Here is a 13,809-nt window from a genome sequence, read left to right on the forward strand (position 1 = left end):
TCTAAGGTAACCTTCTTGGATCTCTCTAATAACTCCCCTCACCTCTAAAATGCAAGCAGAACTGAAGATAATATTCCATATATGTGTTCCAACCAGAGGAGTGCTTAGTAGAACTAACAACCTCCCTTCTTTAGCTCTATACCTCTATTAATGTAACCTGAGCACACACATGCTCTTCTGGCAGCCACACCACAGTCTAGGTAACCCTCTATCTTTTTCATGACTGTCACAACACTAGACCTTTCTTAAATATGGGATTGACACAGCCATTGAACTTCCTGGAGCCCAGAAGGCAGTGCTGGAGGAGCCAAACACAGTCATACGGAGCAGCCCCAACCCTGCTCCCAGACGAAGCCATCTGTCTGAAGGCTTTCCTTGCAGAGCATCCATTAGAGTGGGCCAGAAGCCATTACTGCCATTCCCATCTTTCCCCAGATGTGCCTGAAGCCAGCCCTAATGTCAGACTTTGCTGCCAAGGTCATGGAAAACCTGGTCGGTTTTGATGTAGGAGCCTCTGTCCCTGAGTCACTCTTACTCCGCTGCAGGTGGCATGTTTGACTGAGTTGACACATGACTACCTCCGCTGGAGAAGCCCGGCTAAGCTCCCTGCGACCTATATTTCACACTGATATAAACCCATCGCTAAGTCGGTCCTTGCGCCCCACGCCATCTGCACTCGCAAGCTCCAGGCTCCCCTGCAGCCTCGGAGAGGAGCTTCTGCAGGAAGGGGCAGGGAGTGCCTGGCAGAGCTCTGGCTGCAGAAATGGATTCACACGGATCCACAGGGACTGGGCCTGTAACCAGCCCCCAGTTCCAGGCCAAACACAGCTCCCTTAGCACTGCATTGAGAAGGAAAGGCCGTTTCTGCGGAGTGCCCACAACCCAGGGCTCTAAGCCTGCCCAGGGAGGCAGGAAGCTGCCCCTGGGCTGACCTACATCTGGGATCAACCAGGAAGGGAAGTTACCCAACCTCCCTAGACTCAACATTGTAGTGTCTAAAAAACGTTAATTTTTTTTCTCTCCTGACAACATACTCATTATTTTAAAAATACATACACGCAGACTCAGTCTCTCTGAAATTACACATTTATTTCTCAAAATTCCCAAAACTAAATAAGTGACACTTCAAGAATGTTGCTTTGTGCTTCTAAAATTATTAAATTTGCACTGAGACTTTTGGAGAGAGAGAAAGAGAGAGAGTGTGTGTGTGTGTGTGTGTGTGAGTGTGTGTGTGTGTGTGTGTGTGCACGCGCGTGGAGATGGAGACAAGGAAAGGGGAATAGTTAATAACTAGGGAATCGGGAAAGTCAGGTTCCATCTCTCTCCTTAACGTAAGACCCTCCTGCCATGGTCCCTAAACCTCTGTCCACGGCCCTCTCTCAATAAAGTTCTGCCTTATCATTTTTAGCACATGTCATAAATAAATCTTTCTCTAACAGTGTTAAATATCAAAAGAATGAGGCCGGGCGCGGTGGCTCACACCTGTAATCCTAGCATTCTGGGAGGCTGAGGCGGGCGGATTGTTTGAGCTCAGGAGTTCGAAACCAGCCTGAGCAAGAGCAAGACCCCGTCTCTACTAAAAATAGAAAGAAATTAATTGGACAACTAAAAATACGTAGAAAAAAAAAATTAGCCGGGCATGGTGGCACATGCCTGTAGTCCCAGGTATTCGGGAGGCTGAGGCAGGAGGATCGCTTGAGCCCAGAAGTTGGAGGTTGCTGTGAGCTAGGATGACGCCACGGCACTCTAGCCCGGGCAACACAGTGAGACTCTGTCTCAAAAAAAAAAAAAATTCTAGTCACTCAAAGAGGGAAGATTCACTTCCGACTTCAGCGTGAGAAGAGTAGAGCAGCAGGACACAGATCAAAGCCCCATCCGCAAAGGACTGTGCACACGAGAGATCTGAATACACGGTTGTCATTAAAGTTTCCTCTGTAAAAACAATGGGGGAATCTGGATGAAGGGTCCACATAGGAGCTCTCTGTGTTTATCTTAAAACTTTTCTATAAGTTTAATATTATTTCAAATAAAAAGTTCAAAAATCTATTTTAAAATTCCCACATATCACAGAAGATGAGAACCCCCTGTGATCAAACCCCAAGAATTCACCATTGTTCACAATCAGCGAGTCTGAGTTGCTTCGTAGGCCAGGTGAGGACCCTGGTTTGCCAGAATACTCCATAGGCTGGTAAGAGCAAGATGGACCCCACAATGTCATTTCTACCCTAACCCCAAACTTCTGGAGGGGCGGTTCCCATCTTCCAACCCTCTCTCCCTCATTCTCCTCACCCTCATAAAATTAAAAACAAACAAAGAAACAAAGACAAAGCCAAAACCCAGCCTAGGAGTTCCAAGTTGCTGCAACTGTAACATCTGGAGCTGGCCTGCCTAGGTTCAAATCCCAGTTCCACCATGTGTGAGCTAGTTGTCAAACAGCTAAGCCTCAATTTTCCCATCTGTGAAAAGGGAATAATAATACCACCTCCCCACAGGGCTGTTGTGATGATTGAATGAGTTAATACATACAAAAAGCTTACATCACTTGCACATAACAAGCACTGGGTAAGTATTTGCTATAATGATACTACATTATCATCATCATCACCATCATCTTTTCAAACTGCTTAAAGGGGGCAGAGGAAGAAACAGAGACAGCAGGAAACAAAGTGACCCTGGGACTGAGAAGAGGGGAAGATGGGGGCAGAGGCAGAGATGAAGCGGGCAGCAGTAAGAAGGATGTTACTGTGGAAGTGAACGCAGGTGAGTGTGCCCCCATGGAGGGCACCCCTTAATTAACAAACCCCACTCCTAAAAGGTGAAGCCAAAGCGCACAGGGAATGTTTGCAGCACAGGGTGAGAGTCCCAGTGCTGAAGTCACCAGGCTTAGGTGGCTCAACCCAAGGACTCTCGAGAACAGACAGGGACAGGCCAGTGCGTGCTGCCAAAATTGAAAGGGGGCAGGATGCCAAACCTCAGGCTGCTGAGGGGGCGGCAGCCAACTGCGCATGGTCAGGAGACCCGCCAGGGGCAACCTTCGTGCAGGCACGGATGGATGGGCCGGTCTGCAGCACAGCGTCAGGGCAGTAGCAGGGGAGTCTCAGGCAGGGCCATCCAATAGTAACGCCCCCGGTTCCAGTGGCCAACTGTAAAGTGGTTCGTCTCCTCTAGTGACAGTGTTCCCTGCAATGCTCACTATGACATGGTCTGAAAAGCTCTGAACCCAAACGCCAGGGAGCAGGTTCAAGGCCAGGATTAGCCCTATCCCTCGGATAAAGAAAAGGATTATGGCTTCCCCAGGTCCCACCCACAGTAATTGAGGAATAAAGTGGAGTCAAGAGGAGAAGACTCCTGGGTCTCATCTCAAAATCCACCCCAGAACAAATGGGCTCCCTGGAGAACCTAGTCACAAACCTTGCTGAGAACACGCCCTTCCTAAAGCAAACATTTGGCAAGCTCTGAATACACACCCTGGACAGCAGCCATGACTGGGGAGGTGAGCCACAGATTGGAGAGGCCACGATGTCGACAGGGGAGGGGAGGAGTACCCCCTGCCACCCCCCACGGGCTTAGGGACATGGAAACAATGGAATTCCTGAGGGGGGATACCTAAACCCCCTGAGGATCACAGGGTCCTCAGTGTGCTGGAACCCACCACTTGCCGCAACCAGACAGCCGGAAGTGGGTGGACGGGCCCTTCCTGGGCATGCCCACACCCCTCGGGCAGGGAAGGAAGGAAGCCCTTGGAGGGTGGGGCCCAGGAGGGGCTGAGCCCGGCACATGCATGAGAGAAGGGGATGATTTTCCTGGCAAGGCCCTGCTTTCTTTGCTTTCTGTGCCAAGGGCTTGTACAACGCTATTTTAAATCAGGTAATGAGACCACCCCCCCGCCCCCCGACTAGCCCAGAGCTGTGAACCCTAATTCCTGCCTGACAAGGCCACAGCCACACCCTACGAGGCCTGAGCCTCTGGGGAGCAGGTGAGGAGGCCAATGACCTTACGGAAGGAAGGAAGGGGCATTTTCACCCAAGCGTTAACCCCGTGCTGGGGAACCAACCCCAGCATCCTTAGGGGATGAGTGCGTTTACCCCACAGAGCCTCAGGCCTCCCTCCCCACGGGCTCGACTCTGTGGGAGTCCAGGCAGGCCACCCCCACTGCACCAGTTTACCCAGGCGGCAGGCATCTCTTCATGCACAATCCAGCCCCCGCTCAGGCTGCCCCGTCCTTCTGCCCAGGAGTCCTTTTCTGTATGCATCTACGATGGACTCCTTCCAGCAACCCTCTTCCAGGAGCTCAAGACACCAGCGCTTTGAGGTCTGCTCCCTGGAGATGCCCTGGGGGACACAGGCCCGATGGGGCTGACCTGGATGGAACGGGGACCCACCTGGCTTCCACTGCCGTGCATGATGTTCTCTGGAGTGTCATAAACCTCGGACTCCATGTGAACATTCTGGTTTTTCTCATGATTCACTTGCACCCGCAGAATTCGAAAGGAAGACCCACCAAGATCCAGGGCAATGAAATCTCCCTTTTCTGTTCAGGGAGACAACAGGTATCACATCAGATTCGAGTGTTAGGAGAAGGTCACATGCCATGCCCACTTCTAGGCAGGGTCCAGGCCCTGTCTGCCTCCCCCTGCCGCACTTCCAACTTCAGGGGAATGGAAGTACTCAATTAAGTTCAAATTCCCAGCCCATCTTTCTCTAGTTCCTTAACCTGTTTCAAAAACACCATGGCTATCCATAAATAAAAATCGCATGGCATTTCAACTCAGAGAAAACCCTACCTCTGAGGTCCATGCCAGGCCTTGGGCTCCTTGCGTGTTGGCTCAGACACCGATTAAAGCCAGCCCAGAGCTCCACTTACTGCACAGGGTTGTTCTTTGTTGTGGTAAAATATGCACAACATAAAATTTACCACTGCAACCATGTTTCAGTGTACAATTCGGTGGCAAGTACATTTACAATGTTGTGCAACCAATACCACTATTTCCAAAACTTCTTCACTTCCCAAAACAGAAACTCTGTAACTGTTAAGCAACAACTCCCATTTCCCCTCCCCCACAGTCCCTGGTAACCACCAGGCTGCTCCCCGTCTCTATGCATTTCCCTATTCTGGAAATTTCATATTAGTAGAATCACACAGTATTTGTCTTGTTGTGTCTGGCTTATTTCACTCAGCATGTTTTTCAAGGTTGATCCATGTTGTAGCATGCATCAGAATTTCACACCTTTTTAAGACTGAATGACATTCCATGGTGTAGATATACCACATTTTGTTTATCTATTCATCCATCGGTGGACACTTGTATTGTTTCCACCCAGAGGATGCTTTTAACAGAAGTCCCTCTTGGTCACATAAGAGTAAGCTGGCCCGCTACGGAGACCTCTCTCAGGACCACTGTGCAATACCTGGGGGGCCTCAGCAGGACAGAGCAAGACGCTGTAGACCGAGACCACCAGACAGCACCAAGGGAGGTGGCTACGGGCAGGTTCCATCCATTAAGCCATCGTTAAACATTCTTTACTCCATATCTCATTAGTTACCCTCACAAATGCTCCCAAAATACCAGTTAACATCTGTTAGCTTTACTCATGATGCCAAGGTGACATCCCCACTGTCCCAATGTGTATCATGCCAGGGGTGACAGCCACGTCTGCCTCCCTGAGCCCCAGTGGTCCACCAAGCCCCCAGTCGTGTGGCAGTAAGTGCCAGACTGCTTTGGGGCATCTCATTTTCCTAAGGAAAGATCTTTATTACCACATTTTACGGTGACAGCATTATTGAAATGTAATTCACATGCCATACAATTTACTCATTTAAAGTGTACAATTCAATGGTTTTTAGTATATTCAGTTACGCAACCAGCACCACAGCTAGTTTTAGAACATTTTCATAATATCAAAGCTGAGTGCAGTGGCTCACATCTGTAATCCTAGCACTTTGGGAGGCTGAGGTGGGAGGATCACTTGAAGCCTGGAGTTTGAGACCAGCCTGGGCAATACAGAGACCCCGTCTCTACAAAAACCAGAAAAATTAGCTGGGCATGGTGGCATATGCCTGTAGTCCCAGCTACCAGGGTGGTTGAGGAAGGAAGATCTCTTGAGCCCAGGAGTTGGAGGTTGCAGTGAGCTAGGATGATGCTACTGCACTCTAGCCCAGGCAACAGAGTGAGACAAGAGAAGAAAGAAAAAGAAAAAGAAAAACCCTGTACCCTTTAACTATCACCTCCCAAGCCCCTCATCTCCCCCAGCCCCGAACAACCACTAATCTACTTTCTGTCACTATAGATTTATATATACCTATTCTGGACATTTCATATAAATGGAATCATACCGTATATATCCTTTTGTGACTGGTTTATTTCACTTAGCAAAATGTTTTTAAGGTTCATCATGTCGAGCATGTATTCGTATTGCCAATTCTGGATATTTCAATATAATTGGAATCATACCGTATATATCCTTTTGTGACTGGTTTATTTCACTTAGCAAAATGTTTTTAAGGTTCATCATGTCGAGCATGTATTCGTATTTCATTCCTTTTAATGGCTGAATAATATTACACTGTATGGTTATACCACATTTTATTTAACCATCTGTCCATTGATAGAAATTTGATCTGTTTCCACCTTTTAGTTATTTTGGATAATGCTACCATGAACATTTGTGTCCAAGTTTTTGTTTGGACACATTTTCATTTCTCTTGGGTATATACCTAGTAGAATTGTCCTGTCAAATAGAAGGCATGTTTCACCAGTGAACACATCAGCCAGCTTGGTATCCTCTGGTTCCATCCAGTTCTGACACTATCTACCTGGAGATGGCATCAGATCCCACAGGTGGAGGGCTCAGTCCCACAAGACTGCCCCCCCACTTCAGATGCTAGTCACAAACACAGGTTGTGGCCTGTGTTTCTACCTGACAGACTAGAAATTGGGGTTCCCAGAACCCCCTCCTTGGGTATGATTGCTTTGCTAGAGAGGCTCACAGAACTCAGGGAAACACGTTACTTACATTTACCCATTTATTATAAAGGATATTACAGGTGACAGCCAGATGGCAGAGATGCATGGGGAGAAGCACCGGAAGAAGGGCGAGAAGCTGCCATGCCCTCTCCAGGTGTGCCACCCAGGAACCGCCACGTGTTCAGCTATCTCTAAGCCCCAGGAATTCAGTCCTTTTGGGTTTTTATGGAAGCTTCATTACTAGGCACAATAGAGTAAACCACTGGCCACTGGTTTGCCAGCTCAACCTTCAGCCCCTCCTCCTCCCTGGATGGGGGCAGGGCTGAAAGCACCAACCCCCTAATTATAGGGCTGGTTCCCCTGGCAGCCAGCCCTCATCCTAAGGCTATCTAGAGTTAGTGCCTTAGAACAGGAAATTCCAAAGGATTTAGGAGCTCTGTGTCAGGAACTGGAGTCAAAGACCAAATATTAGAACAAAGGATTCTCCTAGCACCCCTATTGATAAGGAAATTACACGGGTTTTAGGAGTTCTGCGCCAGGAACTTGGGGCAAAGATCAATATGTACATTTCTTATTATTTCACACATCGGGTGGGTAGTTTTCCTAATAACAGCTTTATTGAGATATAATGGATCCATTTTATTTTATTTTATTTTATTTTATTTATTATTTTGAGACAGGGTGTCCCTCTGTTGCTCAGGCTGAAGTGCAGTGGTACAAGCATAGCTCACTGTAATCTCAAACTCCTGGGCTCATGTGATCCTCCAGCCTCAGCCTCCTGAGTAGCTGGGACTACAGGTGTGCACCACCACGCCCACACTACCACGCCCACACCACCACGCCCACACCACCATGCCCAACTATTTTTTGCAAAGATGGGGTTTCACTATGCTGTCCAGCCCGGTCTCGAATTCCTGGCCTCAAGTTATCCTCCCACCTCCACCTCCCAAAGTCCTGGGATTACAGGCATGAGCCTCTGCATGCAGCCCAATTTACCCATTTTAAAGTGTACAATTCAGTGGTTTTCAGGATATTTACAAAGTTGTACAACCATCATCACTATCCAATTTTGGAAAATTTTCATCATCCCAGAAGAAATCCTGTACCCATGAGCAGTTACTTTTCATTTCCTCCCAACCTCCCTAACCCCCAGCAACCACTAACTGTACTTTCTATCTCTATAGGTTTCCCCATCTGGGCATTTCATATAAATGGAGTCATACAATATAAGGCCCTCTGTGACTGGCTTCTTCTCACTTAGCAACATATTTTCAAGGTTTACCCATGTTGTACCATGGAATGTACTTCATTCCTTTCCATGGCTGAATTATGGTCCACTATATGGATATATCACATGACACCACTGATTTTAAATTATTTCTATGGTCCAAAAAAGAGAACGAGGGAGAATGCTGGGAAGCAAGTATCATAGATTTGATGAAAACTCTGACCCTGACTTTGTGTGCTATTCACATGAGTACAGGGTTTTTTTTGGGTTCCCATCAGAATCTTAACCCCATGGTGCTTTGCGCTACTACCAAGTTAAAAAACTGAATTTGTACGCGGCTCCTCTCAGGCAGGTGAGTCACGAGAATATCAAAAACACTTTATTTTACCATCAGCTAACATTCATTGGGTCTTTCTGTGTCAATCACCAAGTGCTATATATGCATCATTTTCTTCTTAATCCGCTCAACCCTATGAAGTAGGTACTGTCATGATGCCCATTCTACAGACAGGCAAGTAAAGGCAGAGAAGGGTTAGATATCCTTTCCAAGCACACGACCAGTAAGTGGCAAAGCCAGCATTTGAATCCCAAACTCAAGTTCATAAGCATGAAACCTGCCTCCTAGACAGCATTCAGGGACAGGGATCCCCAAGGATGAGATCTGAGTGAGACTTCAGCACACCAGGGATGGCTATGTTTCTTTTCTGGGGCTCTTTAACATCCATGACTCCTTGCAGCTCTTGGTTTTGTTCTGCTTTGTTCTTTAAGGAAGAGAGTAAAAACTGAACCTGGTAAACAACTATAAACCACTTGTGCTCAGGGAAATAACGGGCACAAAAGCAAATGCTACGCTGGGATGAAATGATGAGTACTTTTTATTTTGTTTGATACTATTCTTATTTAATTCATTTATTTACTGTTTTAATGTTTAAACAAACATTTACTTATTGCATGTTTTACACTGGCTTTCTCTCATAACTTTAAAATAAAGCAAGGGAAATTTTTCAGTTGCCAGCCCAATCAAAAGTCTCATTTTCAGATGAATGAAAGAGAAAGCAGGTCCCTGGGGATGGTGGCTGGGAACTCCTGCTTAGGTAGTGTTGGCGTCAACACAGAGCAGGTAAGAGCTTTCAGCCCCTCACCTAGGAAGGGGTCAGGTTTCAGGCAGCACCTCTGGAGGACTGGGACCTGAAGTATTTCTAGCAGGGTAAGTGAGAAACGACCTCTGCTGCCTGTAGATCTGGGAGGAGCTGGTCTTAGGGTGCACAAGGCTGCCCATAATTCCACACTCCACAAAGACCCCTGCCCCATCCCAGCCTCCTGCTGTAGTCTGCCCACTCCAGGTCTCCACCGCTCCCTTCTTGAACAGGCACAGATCAGCAGAGTCCCCAGGAGTTAGTGTCAGAGAAGAAAGGGTGGCCATGAGATGCCAGGACAAAACTAAACATTGGATACTTCACACACCTGCAAGCGGTGGTTGATGTATCTAAGGGGAGTCTTGACAAATAGCCCCTGAGGTGGTAGCAAGGGGGCTTGCTAAGCTCCTGATCCTTCCCTGAGCAGTGACCCTGGTTCCCTTTGAAGGTGTGCTTTGTGGCTGCTAAAGGAAATAGCAGTTCCTCCTCTTCCAAAAATCATATTTTCAGCTTAGGAAATACTGCACAAATATTAACTCGCCTTCTCAGTTTATGGATAAGAAAGCTTCAACCAAACTAGCTGAATGGCTCACTCATAGTCATACCCGTGGCAAGGCCACGGGGAGCCCTCCCTTCCCTCATACTTGGCAAATACTGTGATGCTCATTATTTTTTATGTGTATGTATCTTATCTTCCTCAGTTGGGTGATAAGCAACTTGAAGGCAAAGGCAATTTAGCAGGCTTACCTCCCTCCCGTAAGGACCGAGTCCTGCAGACAGCAGGTAATCAGTAAATGTTTGCTGCCAGCTCATTAGGAAATGCCTGGGTCAAATGCACGGTCTCTTTGGTCTTATTCTCTGCCAGGCAAAGGACACCAAGGCATGACTTCTGGTAAGGGCAACGAGATTTTTATTAGCTTCGTCAGAAGTCTAGCACCTCTTTAGATAACCACCCCCCTATTTTTGACCCATGAGGTTGGAGGTGGGGCTGAGCCCCTGCTCCAGCTCCAGGGGGACCAGTGTGTGATCCAGGCACATGATCCAGGTGCATCCAGAGTCAGCCATCTTGACCACTGTGATTGATTCGGGATGGGCACATGACCCAAATCAGCGAATCGTGGCCCTCGCCAAACCCATCGCTGGTCCTGTGGGAGCAAGGCCTGCCCTGCACTGGGAGTCCAGCTCTGAGTTGTCAGTCTGGGCTGCAGGGGCTGCCTCTGCCACTGTAAGGGGAGAGAAGGCCCAGGCATGAAGCTAATACAAAGGAAAGTTGGGCTAACTGAACAAGTAAGAGAAAGGTTAAGTCCCTGCATACAGCAGCCAACTCACAACTGGACTTCCCAGTTATAGGAACATCAAATTTCCCCTTTTTTCTTAAACAAATTTCAGTTCAGATTTCCTTTAGCTACAACAGAAGGCTCCCAAGTTCAACAATCTTTATTAGGGAATGGATCCCCCAAACACCTACTTGCCCTCCATAACAAAAGGACCCGTCATCATCCCCTTTCATCTCGGGTCAGTTCCCCGATTCGCAGCTGTGGTGTCCAGATACCCCACCGCAGAGGGACCAGAGCTGCAGTCTGTGGCTCACCCGCACTCTGTATGGCTAGGTCAGAGGTGGGGTGCTGGGGCCGGGGTGAGAAGAGCCCCTTTGCACTCAGCCTCCTTCCCCTAGAGCATCACAGAGATGCCGGTGAGTTCTGAATACCCTGGATCCTTCCTCCAGGAACTGGGATGACACATTTAGGCCTGATGGGTGGGGTCCTTTGACTGGTCACAATTGTTAGGAAAGGCCTTCCCAAAGAATTCTTATAAAGTCAGTTATTAAATTATAATGACGATGGTGATGATAATGAAGATGACCAACTGTGTCTCTTACAGCAGCGTGCAGTTTCCAAAGCCCTCTCGTTTGATCCTGCTGACAGCCTGGTGAAGCAGGCAGGGCGGGGATTATCATGCCCATTTGACAAATGAGGAAATGGAGGCTCAGAGAAGCTTGGTGACTTCTCCAAGATCACACAGATAATAAATGTCAGAGCCAGAGATTTATCCAGGGTTCTGGATTTTTACTTTATTTTTCCTTTAACTTCAGGTTCAGCCTCTTTCTGCAGCAGTGGGCTTCCTTCCACTTCCTCTTCAAATCTCTGGTTTCCGACCTTCCTTCCTGCTACTGGGGCCTTTTACTTGCAACTTCTTCCCACAACTCCCATTTCCACTGAAGCCAGGAGAACCACTCTTCAAGACAAGGCTCATTAAACAAAACATCTGAAGGGCCCCTAGCAACCCTCCACTTTCTAATGACAGTGATCATTACTAGCAAATAATGGAAAACAAACACAGGACAGATGTCTCTCAAGTCCAGGGCCGTGCTGGAATACAGGGCAAATAAACACTCTGCCTGCATGAAAAGCCTGCCTCAGTCCAGCTTAATGAATGAACGCTGTACGTGCGATACAAAGGCATTCCCTCCCGTGTGCAAGCCAACTACCTGATGGGAACTCGACATCTCTGTCAAAAACCCAAGTAGAACGCCAGACATTCAGGAGATTTCACAGATAGAGAGAACTTTCAAGATAATCCAACAATCTTCCCAGATACGAAAATTGAAACAGCCCAAATGCCTCAGGAAGAGAAAGGAAATATTTTCCTTCCTTTGGCTGGAAAGCAGTACTATGTCTGTTTAGGGCCCTAAAATAACTGTGACCACATTGTGACTCGTTCTGCTTTGCAAGAACAGAGATAATGGTACATTCGAGCTTCTAGCAAATATAAATATATTTTTTTGCTTCTCTTTGGGTAAAAATCTTTCTTTTGGGTAAAGACTATGCTAAGAACAATGAAATAGCCAACACTACCCTTAAAAATCTTACACTCTAATTGGTACTTATGATATCCTTAAAGATAAATAAGAAAATGAGAAAAAAAAAGGGAGGCTTCCCAACTGAGGGAGGCCAGACACAGGGACTGCTATTCCCAAGAGACTGGGTGCTGAAGCAAAGCATAATATTTCACCCCAAAATAAGGCTCCCTGGTATAATGAGTACTTTGAATTAAAGGCCCCTTAAAGAGTAATAGATGCTGGAAGATACTTTTCCCCTATCTACATAAAGACCACACAGATGCTGCAAGGAGAACAACTGTTTCTCATTATCTATCGTAGAAAAGTAGACTGAAGAATGTCACCACCACAAGATCATGTCTGTCTCTGAGGCTCATTCAATTTCCAAAGAGAACCACTGGCAAATTTATCTCTGTTCACCTTCCACTCATTCTCCCTAGTAACCATTTATTGCCCCGCAATAGAATTACTTACATTCCCCACCTCCCCCACCCCTCTGAAAATAGGCTATATCCCTCTGGGCCCCACTGTGATATTTGGGTAATCACTCTGTGATTCTCCTCTGTACATGTTAATATTAGATTACTAAGTATGGAGTGTCCGATTTCCTTAAGTACTAAATTTGACAGTTGATATCTCTGACATTTCACTTTCACACTTTTTTTTTTTATTGTGAAGATACATCCTCCTTCTTTCAAACACACGTTTTGGTTTGCGATTGTTGCTCAAATTTTTTTAGAGCAATTTTCGTGAAACCATGGATAAGTCAAAAATTTGTGTTATTTTTGATTATGAGTTCCATCATGGAACCAATGCAGTGCAGACAGCTCAAAATATCAACAAAGTGTTTGGGAAGGATGTGGCTAATCAATGCACAGTACGTTGATGGTTTGAGAAGTTCTGTCCTGGTGATATTAATCTTGAAAATGAGCCATGTGGGTGACCTTGAGACCAAGGTGGATAGAGATGAGCTGAAAGCTGTAGTGGAAGCGAATCTATCTCAGCCTACACATGAATTAGCAGCAAGGTTACTGTTGCTATTCCAACAATATTGGACCATTTGAAACAAATGGACAAGGTAAAGAAGCTGGGTACTGCACGGATTAAACGAGTGTCAGAAGAGAAATCATCTTGAAGCTTGCCTTTCTCTGCTGGCATGACATAAAGGGGAGCCATTTCTACACTGTAACGTATTGTTACGTGTGATGAAAAATGGATTCCTTTTGACAATTGCAAACATTTGGCCCAATGGTTGGATAAAGATGAAGTGCCAAAATATAGTCCAAAACCAAATATTCATCAAAAAAAGCTAATGGGAGGCAGGGCGTGGTGGCTCAGGCCTGTAATCCTAGCACTCTGGGAGGCTGAAGTGGGTGGATCGTTTGAGCTCAGGAGTTCGAGACCAGCCTGAGCAAAAGTGAGACCCCGTCTCTACTATAAATACAAAGAAATTGGCCGGACAACTAAAAATATATAGAAAAAATTAGCTGGGCATGGTGGCGCATGTCTGTAGTCCCAGCTACTTGGGAGGCTGAGGCATAAGGATAGCTTGAGCCCATGAGTTTGAGGTTGCTGTGAACTAGGTTGACACCATGGCACTCTAGCCCGGGCAACAGAGCGAGACACCAAGTCAAAAAAAAA

At 46.8% G+C, this 13,809-nt stretch overlaps 1 protein-coding gene across 1 annotated transcript in view; it reads right to left on the reverse strand.

Annotated features, from left to right (window-relative positions):
• The window catches only part of HK1 (hexokinase 1), a 72,144-nt gene that overhangs the window by 31,801 nt on the left and 26,534 nt on the right, over positions 1 to 13,809 (reverse strand). The window contains exon 3 of the mRNA XM_012658457.1: positions 4,383 to 4,531. Within this exon, the coding sequence (XP_012513911.1) occupies positions 4,383 to 4,531 (149 nt within the window). The remainder of the gene's footprint in view (positions 1 to 4,382; positions 4,532 to 13,809) is intronic.

The sequence above is a fragment of the Propithecus coquereli genome, unplaced genomic scaffold (genome assembly GCF_000956105.1).
Source record: "Propithecus coquereli isolate 6110/MARCELLA unplaced genomic scaffold, Pcoq_1.0 Scaffold117, whole genome shotgun sequence".
Taxonomy (NCBI): Eukaryota; Metazoa; Chordata; class Mammalia; order Primates; family Indriidae; genus Propithecus; species Propithecus coquereli.